The 15,038-nt window shown below is 42.7% G+C and overlaps 1 protein-coding gene across 4 annotated transcripts in view; it reads right to left on the bottom strand.

The window, feature by feature from the left end:
- MFHAS1 (malignant fibrous histiocytoma amplified sequence 1) overlaps positions 1-15,032 on the bottom strand; it is a 64,671-nt gene extending 49,639 nt beyond the window's left edge. For all 4 annotated transcript variants that reach the window (XM_006916347.3, XM_015592897.2, XM_025049922.1 and 1 more), the window contains exon 1: positions 11,963-15,032. In XM_006916347.3, coding sequence (XP_006916409.1) covers positions 11,963-14,957 — 2,995 coding nt within the window. In that variant the 5' untranslated portion in view covers positions 14,958-15,032. The remainder of the gene's footprint in view (positions 1-11,962) is intronic.
- Positions 15,033-15,038: the final 6 nt, after the last annotated feature.

Genomic DNA, 15,038 nt, shown 5'->3' with positions numbered 1-15,038 from the left:
AAAAAGATGGAAATACTGTAAGAACCAGAAAGATGCATATTACATTAGAGTAACCAGAAGGCCCGTTTTTCTTGGGGAAGGGAAATGGCATGCGTAGTCACAAGGCTTAATAAAAGAAAAAATTCAAAAGAAACACCTGCCCCAATCTAGAGAGGGGCACAGTAAGAGCCAGGCCATCTGGAGGTGAGTGGTGTCAGCAAAGGGGACAGATGCATCCTACGGGGACTTTGGATTCCATTTTTTGTTACTGTACCCTAGGCACAAAACAGATCAGCTCTCAGCAGATCAGTGACGTGTTTTTGGCATCACAGTGTTCTCGAAAATTCATATTTCTCTTTTTAGTTTTTCCCATGCAATTCATCAGCAACAAGCCCCCTGAAGCTAATGCACCACAGCTATGTGCATCTGAGGTGAATCTAAAGAAGCCTAGTGAATACATTTTTAATAACATGTTAAAAAAAAGTGGCTTGCTCTTTTTCTCCTTATTGTATGCATTGATTTGGACATTTAGTATAAGACGAAGGATTTAAAAGACTAAACACTTCAATGAACCCTGTGAAAAACCTCTTTTTCTAAGAACCTGATTGGTGATTTTGTTAGCTTTAAACAAAATAAACAATTAAGTATCTTTTAATCACAAAAGCCACTCTAATGGGATTTAATTGTTTACTGTTTTTACAGGTCAAACACATTTTGGTGTGCTGGGTTAGACTCATTCTTTATTCATTCCACTTACAGAGGAGCAAACAGTGCAGATAATCCCTTAAATTTTGAACCCCTGCTGCTACCAGGATCCATCCAAGGCACATTTCCTGAGCATAGCACACCACGCTGAGGTCTAGAAAAGACAATGGTGTGGCACTCCGGAGGCTGGTTCTAGGACAGATTTTCCTTTAAATGACAGTTGAGGTAGAAAGGCAGAAGCAATGTTTTGAGTCAGTGAAACAGAGTTCATTATCAATCATTTGTCATTAATTTCTCGCACTGACACAGCATTATTTTATCTGCCACTGTCTTATTTTAATCAGTGGTATATTTATTTGTAGACATGTAAGATTCGTAATTATTGCTAGGTCTAAACATTACCTCACATAATGGATGAACTAAGCTGTAAAATGCATAATTATGCTGAAAACAATGGTAATTTAATATGTATCACAAAAGCCAATTTAAAAAGATTACCCATATTTTAAATCACAAAGTTAAGCTTTTATAATTCCCAAGCCCCTTTTTTAGTCCCACCACTTTGACTCAGAGATTTTTCTTTTTCTAACTGCACCTCAACAGTGTTCTGAGCACAGAGAAGGATTATCAACGCCAAAGGAAATAAAAGTGAGTGTTTCTCAAAATTCTAGAAGGTGGAGAACTTACTTAACTTAAAATCTGTAAAAGAATTTGGAAAGAATCAAAAGTCTGTCAATATACAGCTAACTAAGCAGTACATCCACTGGTAGAATATTATACGTATGTTTGTATGTGTATTTGTACTGTTCATATGAAAGTATTTCCAAAATATATTTTAAGTGACCAACAGTAAGGTGCAGAACAATGACTAAGCATGATCTCTTTCGGATTAAAATATATGCAAGTATGTTTTCTTTTCCTTAAAAGAAATTTATAAGAAACATTTCACAGAGGAGAAAGAGATCTGGGGAGCAGGCGATGAAAAAGGGGTATTTGCTTTTTGAATATCCCATCCACATAGAGATCTTTTTTGTTAGTAAAGGTTATATGCTATACTGTATTTCCTTCTCTTATTATATATCTCTGTATTTAGAAAAATAATAATAATGACATTTCATTTCATCACAAAGTTATCAATAAACTATATCAAATAAAATTTAAAACTTCAAAACATGTTTTTTAAACACCAAAAAGGTAGACAAGTTAGAAAATAAACACATTAAATATGATAGACAAAAGAGTATCATCTTTAACATATAAAATGTTAATTCAAAGTGAACCCTGATAAGAAATCACTGTGATTATAAATATATGTGATTATAAACAAAAAACAAAAAACGCACCGCTAAGATGATCACGTCAAAAGACATGATCAGACAATTCACAAAAGATGCAAAACAATTAGGCGACATCCATAGAAGAAAACATTCACATCACCTAGTTAAAATTTGAACCATCAGTGAGATACTGTTTTCCATTAATTGTTAGTACATTTTTAAGATGATACCCAATGCTGAGAAAAGATAGTGAAATCAACCCCGCGTCTTCTGAAAGTAGGTGTATGAGTTGTGTCCCCCTCATGGAAAGCAATATAAACATGTACTGGACCTTAGACATGCTTTGCCTTTGACTCAACGATTACACTGCAGGGATATCTGCCCGAATAAGAAAGAGCATTTGTAAAGAAATGAGTCATCCCAGAAGCACTCATAACAACAAAGACTTGAAGCAACTTAAGTGTTCAATGGTTAAATAAACAAAAGTAAAAATCCTCTTGATGTACTATTTTACAAACATCTATAATTACCGTATAGAGACTAATAATAACATGAAATCATATTCGTGACAGCTTAGGCTAAAAAACAACATTTAAACCATTTATACAATATGGTTATAACTATATATTTTAATAAAACTAAGCTTAAGGGAAAAAATTTGAAAAGAAATAGAGCAAACTGTATAATTATGTTAGATACCTTCTATGGGTGTTTTTTTTCCTCTGCCCTCTGAATTTGTGTATGTTTTAATGAGGGGTCATTTTTTTAAAGAGCATAAAGCGTTTATGAATAGGGATCACATTCTATTACACTTTCATGAAAAAAAGTTTTATCCAGAAACTTATCAGATTTCCATGTTTAGACTTGTGCATGTTTAGACTTGTGCTTTCTGGAATAAGTGTAGTAACAGCAGCAGCAGCAGCTAACATCTACTGAGCTCTTGCCATGTGTCAAGAATTGTTCTAAGCGTTTTACACGTATTAACGCAATCCTCAGGACCGCCCTATGAGACAGAAACTATTACGATGCCCAAAGTCACATAGCCAACAAGTGGTGGAACAGGGATTCAGACCCAGCAGCCTTCCTCAAGAGCCCCTGCAACTAACTACTATATGATAATGCTTCCATTTTAAAATGCAACACAGAGTTCCACGTTTCAAGACAAAATACGAAGTAAATATAAACAAAGTATAGAGTAAAATTTTAAAATATCTTGCACTTCCTAGGATTACAATTACAATGTAATGAAGTATATTTTGATAAACTGAGAGGCGAGGGAAGACACATTAGAATGATATGATAAACGATGCCAAAAAACACTCATTGTGGTAGTGTCTAAACAAGTGAAATGCATAAAATACGGTGTTCCATTAGTGTAAAACTAATAAAAAACAGTATTTTCAATCAGTCTATGGTATCACAAAAAAGCGCAGGGTAAGGATAGTAAAACTTAGTCCACAATAAAATGCTAATTGTGTTATAGCCAAATTCGCCTTTATCACGGGATCTGCCATGGTTCAGATTTAGAGGAAAGAAAATCGATGTTCTCAGATACATTCCCAAGGATTACAGAGGCATATGGCCACCTGGCTGTTAAAATAACCAATTCTCCTTTTCTCCCTGTACTCAGATGTGGAGAAAGTGACAGGTGTGATAATGGCCCAACAATAACTGGATTACAAGTCTGAGCACATCATTTGAAACTACCCTTCCATTTTCTCAACCATAAATCTCTTCCATGGTCTCAACAGAGCCCTGCCTGATAGAAAAGGAATGGGTTAGGACAATGCTTCCAAAACTCTAGTTTATGGTCCAGCAGTGGTCACTGGCAAACTTTTACCAGCCCATAAATGAAACTTAAATAAAGAAGCCTCTTCCTTACCACAATTGCTAAATGCTTTTTTGCACACATGCCCACTCCCACAGGGCATGTTGAACTACCCTCATCTCCCTGCCTTTTAAATGCCGTTCTAACTTGAAATACCCTTCCTTACTTCTCTGTGCAGTTAACTGGAAATCACCCTTAATACTCAGCTGCAGGGCAGCCTTTTTAGAAACTCCTCTCTGAGATCCCACCTCTCCCCTGCACCTGACTGCGACCTCTGCTGACCTCCACATACACAGGTCCCATGCATTACCAGGTTCTGGATGCCCAGCAGTGACGCCAGTGCCTAGCACTTAGTGATACAGAATAGACATCAAGGAGAGAGGAGAGAAGGAGTTGAGTTTGCGCATGTTGGAAAGCAGTGGGCAACAAAACACTGAGAGGCAGGGCAGGACAGAGGGTAGGAGCAGAGGGTCTGAGCAGAAATCCCAGGGGCTCTAACTCTGGGGAATTCACTTAACTTCCTAAACTTCGATTTCTTCACCTGAAGATGAAGAAAATGATAACACCTAGCTCCTCGGTGTGAAGATGAGAAAAATGATAACACCTAGCTCCTCCTTAGGCTGCTCGGCGGATTAAGATTCCCCATAGGAAGTGCTTAGTGCTGCCTCTAGAACATGATGAGAACACAACAGCGTTACCAATTTATTCCCCAACCATATACTCAAGAAGACTGATGTGATGATCAATACAAGAGTAACCTTCATGGCATGAAAAATAAGAATCTTATTGAAACAATAATAAGGTTGATAAATCAAACAACGGTATTGAGTATATCCTTTTTCTGATTTTCTCTCTTCCTTCTCCATTATCCTTTTTCTAATTCTTTTCAAAAAAAAAAGAGAGAGAGAGAGAGAGAAGCTTCTTCTACTATCTCAAAATTCACTAGTACTGCAACACTGCACAAATACAGGTTAATGTATATGCTTTGTTTTAGCAGTGGGGAGGATCTAAGGAAATTAACTCTTTAATTATCTCAACATTTACTATGCTAAGAACAGAAAACCACCTCAACAATGCGTCCTCTTCAACAAAGACTCTGTAAGAAGCAGCCATACATTTTTATGATGACAGTATCCAATTTAATTTATACTGTTTTTGGAATCAGTGTTCATATAATCTTTGGTGTTCATAAATCACGGATGACTAATTCCTCTCGAAATGGAAGCAAATCCATAAATGACTGAGAAATGTAGATTCTTGAGGAGGAGGTAATTTCCTCCCTCAAAAAGCTGGCTGGTTTTGGAAATTTTTAGAAATGCTCAGATACAATGCATTTTCCTTTTTCAGCATCCTCTTGAGATCTGCCTGGGGTTTCTTACTCACAAATGACCCAAACTGAAAACCAAACGAAAAGAATGACCTAGGCATTACTTTCCACCAACTCATCTACATCAAGCAAACCCAAAGCTGTAGCCAGTTGTTCTCAGTGTGGTCATATTTTTTTCTGGAAAATCAAAAGCCAGTTTTTTTCCAGTAATTACTCAAACATGTCCTACTTTTTGTCTTCTCATCAACACTAAGTAGGAAGATTCCCACTGCAGCCAGGTTAAAAGATGTTCATCAGTGTGGCATCTCAAGGCCAAGCCTAAAGAGTTCTTCTCTCCTTAAGTCATACCTTAGAAGGAAAGTCGTCACGAAGACCTCACCGAAAAATTCCCAGTCACTACCCCGCTCCAGGTAGGAAGCCACCAACTAATCTGCTCCTTGCCTCAAGAAGCACTTGATTTAAAAGTGTGGTTGCACAACATCGTGAATGTACTAAATGCTATGGAACCGTTCACTTAAAACTGGTTAATTTCGTGTTATGTGAATTTCCCTAAGAGGAGGAGGAGGAGGAGGAAGCAGCAGGAGCAGCAGGAGCAGCAGCCTTGACTCAGTGAGCCGCCCGTCCAAAAGCAGAAAGGCGCACACAAATCAAAGAGCAGTCTTGACACGACTCCCGTTTTCCCTTCCTCCTTGCTCTTCTTCCAAGTGTGCTTGTGCACAGATTTGCAAAAGTAAAGGAAACAGCTGGAACAGCCTGGGTGCCTAGGGCTGCCTGCTTGGAGCAGGAAGTTCCTTCCTGAGGCCAGTAAAACGGCCTGCAGGCTCAGAAGACCCATGGGAATCCACCCCTGGCCACCCACCAGTATCTCAGTATCTCTGTCCTACTCCAATTTTACCACTCCGACTTTCTTTCTGCTTTTGTAGTCTTTGCCTTCTGTAAATCTACAGCTAAAGGGGGGAAAAAAAGTCTGCTGATGGGTGTTTACTAATTTACTCTTTAAGAAACAAAGCATCGGTACTTTCGACTAAGAGATTACGTTGAGAAAGGAAAATTGAAAAAAATGTTTTTAAGCATTCGATGCCAAAAATAATAATAACTAAACATTTTCCCTCCTCCCGCTCCACAAATAAGTCAGCCCTACTGAACATGGTGTCTGGGAGTTGTTATCCACAGTATACAGCACACATAGAACCATCTCTGAATTCGTTACAGCCAACAAACTCTCCCAGGGTCTTCCATGAACTCAAACCAACAACCTAAACTCTGTACAGAGCTTCTGGAAAGCAACAGCACATGGAAGAAGAGAAAACATCTGGTCCAAACCATGAAAAACGTCTTTCCTGCACCACCACCATCACACCTTCACTCTCCTCACCATTTAGTTTCCTTCTTCAAAAGGCCAATGTCAAGGCTGCAATGGGGTTACCTAAAAGAAAGAGCTATGGAACATCGAGTTTTGGGGGGAAGAGTGATCACTGACTCAAGAAGGCAAGGGTGAGGTCAGATGCCGGAAGGCTTTCTCGAGCCAGCTCCTTGCACTTCATTCACCTTGGCACCCTGATTAGCTGTCCCTGGCCATTCTCTCGCACCCCCAACCCCATTTCTGGAAGAGTTAGGAGGTAGATATGGAGGACAGAAATATATGTACCAGAAAAATCACATGGAAAATCATATACACTTACCTTAAAGTACACATTGTAAGACAAAGACCATCATAAACAACCCAAAGAAGCACTTAGCCAAGGAATTGATTGAGATACACTAGAATCTTTTGAGTTCTTTAAAAATAACCAGTCCACTTTGAGCTCTTCTACCTGCTCAGTCCTGTATAGGGCACTATCAGGCAAGTGTCCTGCCATCGCATGAACCTCAGAACTCAGAGAAGAGAGTTTATAACAACAGAGTAATACTGCCATATCTTACATAAGAGACGGTCTCTATGGTTTAACAAAGATATGACATCATATGTATACTGTGACTGTGAGATGCCTGTCAATCACTCTGGATTCTACAGGTTGCACAGACATGAGGAGCCAAGAGGCTCAGAGGGTCAGTTTCATTAATGAGATAGTAGGATTGGGAATGCTAGCCAAAATGGCGCCTCCTCATCTTCTGAACTGAAGATAGCCGGGTCCCAAAGGAAGGCAAAGCTGACAACCACTCAGCAGCTGGTTTTGCAATCAGAGCAACTGAAAGGAGAACAGAGACCTGCCCCAAGCAGACCTCACCTGGTGTGCTCTCCACAGAGCCTAGAAACACAAAGCAACTCTCTTCTCCACCCACAGACAGAAGAGTGCCAAAGCTGAAGGAGACAAGGGAGGGCAGGAGATGAGGATGGCACCTGTCTCCCGGTTTTTTTGTTTTTTTTTTTTAGGCACCATAATGGATGGATTGTCCGGTCCTTAATCATAATAGGCTCTCACAGAGAGAAGCAAGTTAATAGATGGATGGAGACAACAACCAGAAGTGTTCACTCCAACATCAGCCCCCATCCCTCATCTCCATATAATGAAAAAGCCCCACACTTCTTTACAGGCAAAGATAACTGTTTTTCTCAATACATTCTCTCACCTAATCCTCCAAACAACCCTATGAAGTACATACTATAAATGTTTTAGGTGTTAAAATGAAGTAAATGAGCAAGAACTAAAATAAGCAAGGTTTGCTGGAGAGTAAGAAGAGCAGGCAGCAGAGAATGACATAAAACGTCTGCTGACAAATAAAATAAAAATATTTTCTCTAGGAAATTCTAAGCTACTTGTGCGGGGATGAACTTGAGATTCTACTCTAAAGTTTAAAGAAGAGGCACCTAATATTTAATATAATTTATCCTCCAAAGGCCTTTCTAGGCTTTGAATTTTATCATGCACAGTATTTCTTTCTCCCACTGCATGATTAAGGTTTTGATTTTTATATGAAACAAAGCCCAGAGGAGTTCAAAGAGGACTGTTCACAAAAATAAAAGCCAAGAGGCATCAATATTAATAAAGCTAAACTAAAGAGATATTTAATAACCTTTGTGAAATTAAAAACAGTGACTAATTCAATCCAAACAACTAGGTCATGCTCAAATTCCAGTCACTCTAAAGCTGAGATTTAATAAGGCAAGAATTTTGCTTTGCTTCAGTGGTCAAAATGAAGGGTCCATTCAAGGGTAAGACTAATAACACAGTGACAATGCGAACCTTAGAGGGACATTTGGGGTGTGGGGGAAGGAAGCTGGGACACAGGACAAAGCAATATGATTACTACAGTACCATTTGGGAATTTGACAGAATATGTGAATAACAAAGAAAAAAGACATTTCTTACAAAGACCAAACAATCATTCAGCAAACATCTGAGAGACTCATGGAAGCCACAAAGCCTCAGATGTGTGTCCTGCTCTGTGTAAGCAAGTTAACAACCTAATCAAAGAGATATTATGACATGCATAAATACCAGCAGAACAAGACAAAATGTGCCGAGTGTCTCAGAGAGGTACACAGTATGTAAGAAATTGAACATGGGCAAAAGGCACTTGACAGGAGATGTGGAAAGGCATTGAGTTAATTAGTGAATAAAAGATACAAGATACAAAGATCACGACGTTCCCTGTCTACTGCTTTGGGTTGCTTTCCAATTATTCTTAAAAATGACCTTTAATAATTTGGGGAGTAGAATATTTAGTGAAAAATTACATTGAACTCAAGTTCAATTCTCTAAGATGCATTCTTCCAATTTAAACACACCGTATTCATTCAACAGCTTAAACAAAATTGCAAAGCCGTAGAATCTTGCTGCAGGCCTATCTATGTCCTAGCCACCTGTTTTACTCAATATACCACACATCCAGCCTCAGGAGTGTTGAGCTTTGCTGGTTTAGAAGTCATATTGAACTTCTAAGAAAAGAAGAAAAACATAATAAATATCACAGAAGAAGAAACTTACTCTAGAACATCTCTATAAGTAACGTGGAGAGAAGCCTGTCTGTCAGAAGAAGCTGGCAGTACTGTCAGTATCTACAGAAAGGAGGTGAAGATTCACACATCTGATACTTAGGCTCCATCGCAGGCTTCCTTTGAATACCAAAAGCATCTCCTGTCACTCAACCCTTCGTCTTAAATGAGACAAATCGGGAATCTCCCTGAGAATGCGACTTAAATGAGACAAATCGGGAATCTTCCTGAAAATGTGATTAGATTTTTTTTTAAACAAGAACTGTAAAAACCAAGTGGTCGTTGGCTGAGGATTTTCCAAAATATGGTATTTCTTTCAAAAATCAAAATCAAAAAAGAGAAATCTGGCACTCTGCTTCCCTGGGCCAACTACCTTAGTACAGCTCAGGTTAGAAAATGTGTCCTATTGACAATGACAGGCCAAAACAGACTTTTTACAAAATAAGGTTTAAAAATATTAATAGAACTTTACATTTCTTTTGCATAAAATCTAGGGAGACGGTAATTTGTATTTACTCTTAATGTCCCAAAACTGAAAAAAAAATTGATTCCAGTTTTTTCACATTGTATCAAAATTGTTAGTTTACAGAGGAACTTGACACTTTAATAAAATGAAAAACTAAGTAACCGACTTTTTTAAATGTTTCTGAAAAGCAAAATGACTACTTAAAAATAGATTCAAAGATGTATGCCAAGTTAAAACACATTTTAACAATTTCGGGACTCAATGAATGTATTTTTAAATGTTTGCCCTAACTAAACGAACACCAAACATTATAATTCTGCTCCTACAACACCTGCTAGTTTTTAAAATTATTTTAGCTCTTCCTAAATCTTTCAGAAACGTGGCAAATACTGACAGATGATGGCTACCACAGAAAAATATGAAAGAGGAAAACAGGTTTTTTTTCCGTTGTCTTAATGTAATGAATTACTACAATCATCTTTTCCACTACTTTTGTGCCCTCAGCTACCTTTAGAATACAATCCTCAACAAAGCAAAAAGAGAACTTCGTTCTTTGACCACGAATAAGACAGAAATGTAGTCTATATTACCAAAACACCTGATGATTTATTCTTATCCAATATATATGATAATTCTACCATTTTTAACCATTTATTTGTTTTTATGTTGGAAAAAAAAAAATCATCTCTTCCTCAGAGCCTGGACTGCAAAGCAGGTGTGCTTCCTTCGACAGGCAAATAGGCCAAACAATGACAAGAGAATGGGCTTGTTTGGGAAATTCTGACTGGTAAAAAAAATAAGAGCTGAGGTTAGGAAAAAAGAATTCCAGCCTCATTGTTTACTCCTCAACGTTGTTTGAATTCCTCTGCACAGATCTTTACTTGTTCGGTAACATAGCTATGTCTTTCCCTTTGTTGTTAATAACATCAGTTTTATTAATGCTCCATCTGGATTAGAAATTGGCTTTAAGTAGCTCCTTCGATCAGCTACTCTGTGAATATGTAACTCTCAACCACTTTATTCAATGTAGTAGCACAATAAAGAAGTATCTGCTTTCATGAAGAAAATACAATGGCAAATATAAAACGAACTGAAGAGCCTACCAGATCTCACTTGGACTGTGACAAGATACCAGATAATCATACAGAATAGATGGCTCGGTTGACTGGTAACGGAATATGGTGGCTTTTTTCAAGCTGAAGAATTAAACTCAGCCTAGATCTAGGGCAACAGGAAGATGTTACCTTCGGAAATATGGGTGTCCAGTTTCTTCCAGATACTATGACAAGCTGCATTCAGACTGGGACAAAGATCAGAGTGGCATGCAGTCTTCATTTCATCACCCCTCAATGTGCCCTGGGGGGTGGGGGACCGAGGAGAAAAATCGGCAGTGATGCTATCATTAGGTTTGTCCTTAGGACACTTGGAATGTTGTTAGCCAAGCCTGCTCCACAAATATCTGAGTAGTTTTAAAGAACTGCTCCAAAGAGTGCTTTCACATGTGGGAAATAGACATATTCCAAACTGAAGACTCAGGGTACCAATTAACCGGACTCAAAAAGTCCCAGACAACTAGTCCTAGAATTCTGCCACTCACCTACAATGATTTTAAAAAGTAAAAAGAAAGAAAAAAAGAATCTGTTGTAAAACACTCCCCAAAAGAGAAAAAAAAAAATGCTTCCAATGTTTTGTCCCTCCCATCTCTTACAAAGTACTTCCAAAACGCTCCAGTCTAACACCAAAAATCAAACCTTAAGACATCTTGTAAAGCACCAAATTGCCGGAAAGTACCCAAGGAAACTCCCCTCAGAGATCTCAGCAGTCTATGGTTCATGCCCATGGGCGTGATGAGTAAAACAGCAAACTCAGGATTCAGTCATGCATCACAGACTGAAAGTTTTGTCTTTACTAATCCATCATAAGTATCATTGTCTTTAAAATCCAATCCCGATTACAAAATATTCTTCTCTGGAATTTCTTAAGAAAAGTAAGCAATACTCTTTATGGCTGTACTCTGAATTTAAACACAAGAATATGACAATAGACATGTCAAACTCTGAGCATCTCAAGCCCTTCGAGATGCATCCAATATGCAGGCTCAGCAAGAGACACTTCAGACACCATCTTCTGTTCACACACCCGAAATTTCCTTCCATGAAAGGTGGACTAAATTTAGAAGAGAGAAAAGGAGATCCAAATGTTTTGACTGGAACCCATTTTGGAAGTCTGAGTCTTTTTTGTAGGAGAGTATGATACTGAGGACTGTATTTCATATTACTTATGTATTGACTGCCTTTTGCTTGTCCCCAAATCCCCCCGTATTTACCTTGAGAAGCTTTCCCGGTGTTAAGCTAATAATCTTATGAATGGAAAAAAAAAACATTTTCAAAAAATGCATCTTAATAACACATCAAAGAAGAGCCACGTGCCTCTCTCCACCTACCTGGGAAAGCGTGTGGATTGGGCGACCCTCTCTTAAGGCACTTAGAACAGAGAATGTGCACGGTGTAGTGCAGTCCAGGCCATTCTTGAAGTAGAACATTCAGTTCCTCTACCAAGGGGGTTATGGCTTGCCATGCTGTCCATATATTTGGTAATGATGCATGGCTGGCAATGGACAGAGTATCTGGCTGCAGGACCCCTTTGGCAGGTCTGTAACTCACCACCACAGGAACTTTCCCTCTATATGCAAAGATCTGAAGTTTCCCATCTGACCGGTGCACCACATGGCTGTTGATCTGTACGCTGTAGCGAGCAAACAACCCAGGTGGAAAGGTGAAGGGAAAACTATATTCAATCTGCAACTGTTCAGCCACAAAAGACTGCCCGCTCAGGTTGGTCCCATTAATCCAGGCCTCTGCATGAGGCACCTCGTTCTGCACATAGCATGGGAATTTGTACCAGGCTGTGGACCCATTCAAAGGCTTGCCCTTAGGTTTATTGAGGCAGTAGCAGAGTCCCATCTTTTCCAGCAGCTCCAGCAGCAGCTGCAAGTCTTGCTGGGCCTGGACATGAGGCTTAAGCAGCAGCCGAATAACATGGGCGGGCAAGAGCCCATGAAGCAGAAAGCCCTCCACGTAATGATGGAGCTGGGTGGCGGGAAGCAAGTCCTGGCTCGGGGTGGGCAGTGACATCACAAGGGAGCTTTCCCCCTCGCCCTCTCCCTCTCCACTGGTTCCTAGGAGCAACTTATGCAGCAACAAGGAAGGATCCTTCTGGAAAAAGACATTGAGGATGTCAATGAGGCGCGTGAGGTTGTGGAATACGTGCTCCTTGAGGGCTGGGCTGTCCTCGAAGTAGAGTAGCTTGCCGCTCTCGTGCAGGTAGGACAGGGCGCTCTGCAGCCGGTCCTCGGTCAGACCTGCCTGCAGACCCAGGCGGGCCGAGTCCCACCAGCTTAGCCAAAGCCGTTGGGCCTGAGGTGGCTGGAAATGCAGTTCCTCAAGCACCTGCCAGGACCGAGGCAGCACTCTGTGTAAGTTGGGGAAGATTTCCCGGTGCTCAGCTACGGAGAACAGCTTGTCCCGAAGGCGTTGTAATTGCCTAGGGTCCCTGCAGCTCACAGGCAACACGGGGGAGAGGATCTGCAGCCGGTGGTTGAGCAAGTACTGAAAATGGGCCTTGCGCCGCCGCAGGTTCTTGTCCGAAACACCATAGTAGGCTGTATGGGGGCTGGCAGAGCGAAGCTCGAAGTCCCGGGCCAGTGCCTCATCCACCACCTGGGCCAGACGGCTGAGCCCCTCAGCATCGTGCTTCTCCTGCAGGGCGATCTGGCGGTGAATGTCCAGACACTTCTCCTCCAGCTCCCGCTCCCCACACAGGTCTGCGTGCGTGCCCACAATACAAACTACAGCGTGAGGCACCCGGGCCCCTACCCGATGCAAGAAGGAGCCCACTGTGGTGGGAAAGCGCAGTGGCTCATAGGTGGCCAAGTTCACCACCAGCACATAAAGGGCCCCTGGGGAGAGAAAGAAGGGCTGGATCACCTCGTAACTTTCATCTCCAGCTAAGTCATACACGATGAATCGCAAGCCTCGGGAAGCATCAGCTGTCCAGCTGGTCACCTCGATGCCTTTGCTCACGGGTGGAGGTGAAGGTGGGTAGCTCATCTCCTTATCCCTTCCTTCCTGTCCTTCCACTCTGTCCTCAGTGAGGCAGTGACGGAGCAAGGTCTTTCCTGCAGCCTTATGACCCAACAGGAGCAGCTTGAGGCGGGGCTGCACCGCTGGCTGGGAATGGGCCAGCTCCTTCTGGTAGGCTGCGATGTACGGAATCCCCTTCATGCAGACCTCGTAAGGGGGCTGGATCAGTGGGTTGTCCTTGATCTTCCACAGGCCCACCCGGGAGAGCTGGCCAAAGTTGTCTGGCAGCACAGCGATCTGGTTCCCTTGTAGCACTAGCTCCTCCAGGCCTGTCAGCTCCACAATGGAGTCCGGCAGGTAGCGGATCCGGTTATTATCCAGCCACAAGGTAAGGAGCCGGCCCAGGCCCGAGATCAGAGACGGCACTGAGGTGAGTTGGTTGCGACTAAGGTAGAGCTCCTCCAGACCAGCCAGGGGCAGCAGCGCAGCTGGGAACTCCTCAAAGAGGTTGGAGGACAGGTTGAGCATTTTGAGCCGCTGCAGACAACTGAACTGGGCAGGCAGAGCCTGCAGCCCGTTGTTGTCTAACATGAGGCTCTCCAGGCTGGCAAGCTCACAGAAGCCATCCGGCAAGGTGCCAAGCTCGGCCCCACTCAGCCAGAGGATCTTAAGGGCACGGAGGGCACTGATATCCTCAGGTAGGCCCCGTAGCCGGTTGCTGGACACGTCCAGCTCCTCCAGGGCCGCCAGCTGCAGCAGCTGCCGAGGAAAAGCAGTGAGCTGGTTGTGGTCCACGTCGAGGGTGCGCAGACGGTAGAGGCAGGACAGGGAGTCTGGCAGGTGCACCAGCCGGTTAAAACTGACATCCAGCTCCTCCAGGTGGGCGAGAGCGCCCAGCTGGGCGGGCAGAGAAGGTAGCTGGTTGTGGCTGAGGTTGAGCTTGCGCAGCTCGCGCAGGGCGCTCACCACCTCTGCGCCCAGGGCAGTCAGCCTGTTGTGGCTCACGTCCAGCTCGGTGAGGTGGTGGCCCAACTTTGCCACTGCCGGGGGCAGCCAGGCAAAGCGGTTCCTGCGGAGAACCAGGACGCGCAGGCTGCCCAGCGCCGACCCCAGCCCGTCCGGCACCTCCTCCAGGCCGTTGTTCCCCAGGTTCAGCACCTCAATGTCCCCGATGTTGGCCGGCAGCACAAGCTGGGGGGCGTCAGGGGAGTCGATCTGGTCGGCCCCGGTCCCAGGGCAGCCCCCGGCCGCACTGAGGGTGAGCTGGCGCAGGTTGCTCCGCAGCTTCCTGGCGCGCAGGGCGGCGTCCCGCCACAGCCTCACCGTCTTCAGGTTCCCACTGTCCTTCCCAGCCATGGCGGGGCCCCGGGCCGAAACCCTCGCGCGGGCGCGGGAGCGCACAGCTACATGCCGCCTTGCGCCCGGGCGGGCGCCAGT

This window comes from Pteropus alecto, unplaced genomic scaffold (genome assembly GCF_000325575.1).
Source record: "Pteropus alecto unplaced genomic scaffold, ASM32557v1 scaffold24, whole genome shotgun sequence".
In the NCBI taxonomy this organism is placed as follows: Eukaryota; Metazoa; Chordata; class Mammalia; order Chiroptera; family Pteropodidae; genus Pteropus; species Pteropus alecto.
The sequence above is the reverse complement of the archived record's forward strand: the minus strand, read 5'-3'. Positions and strand labels throughout refer to the sequence as shown.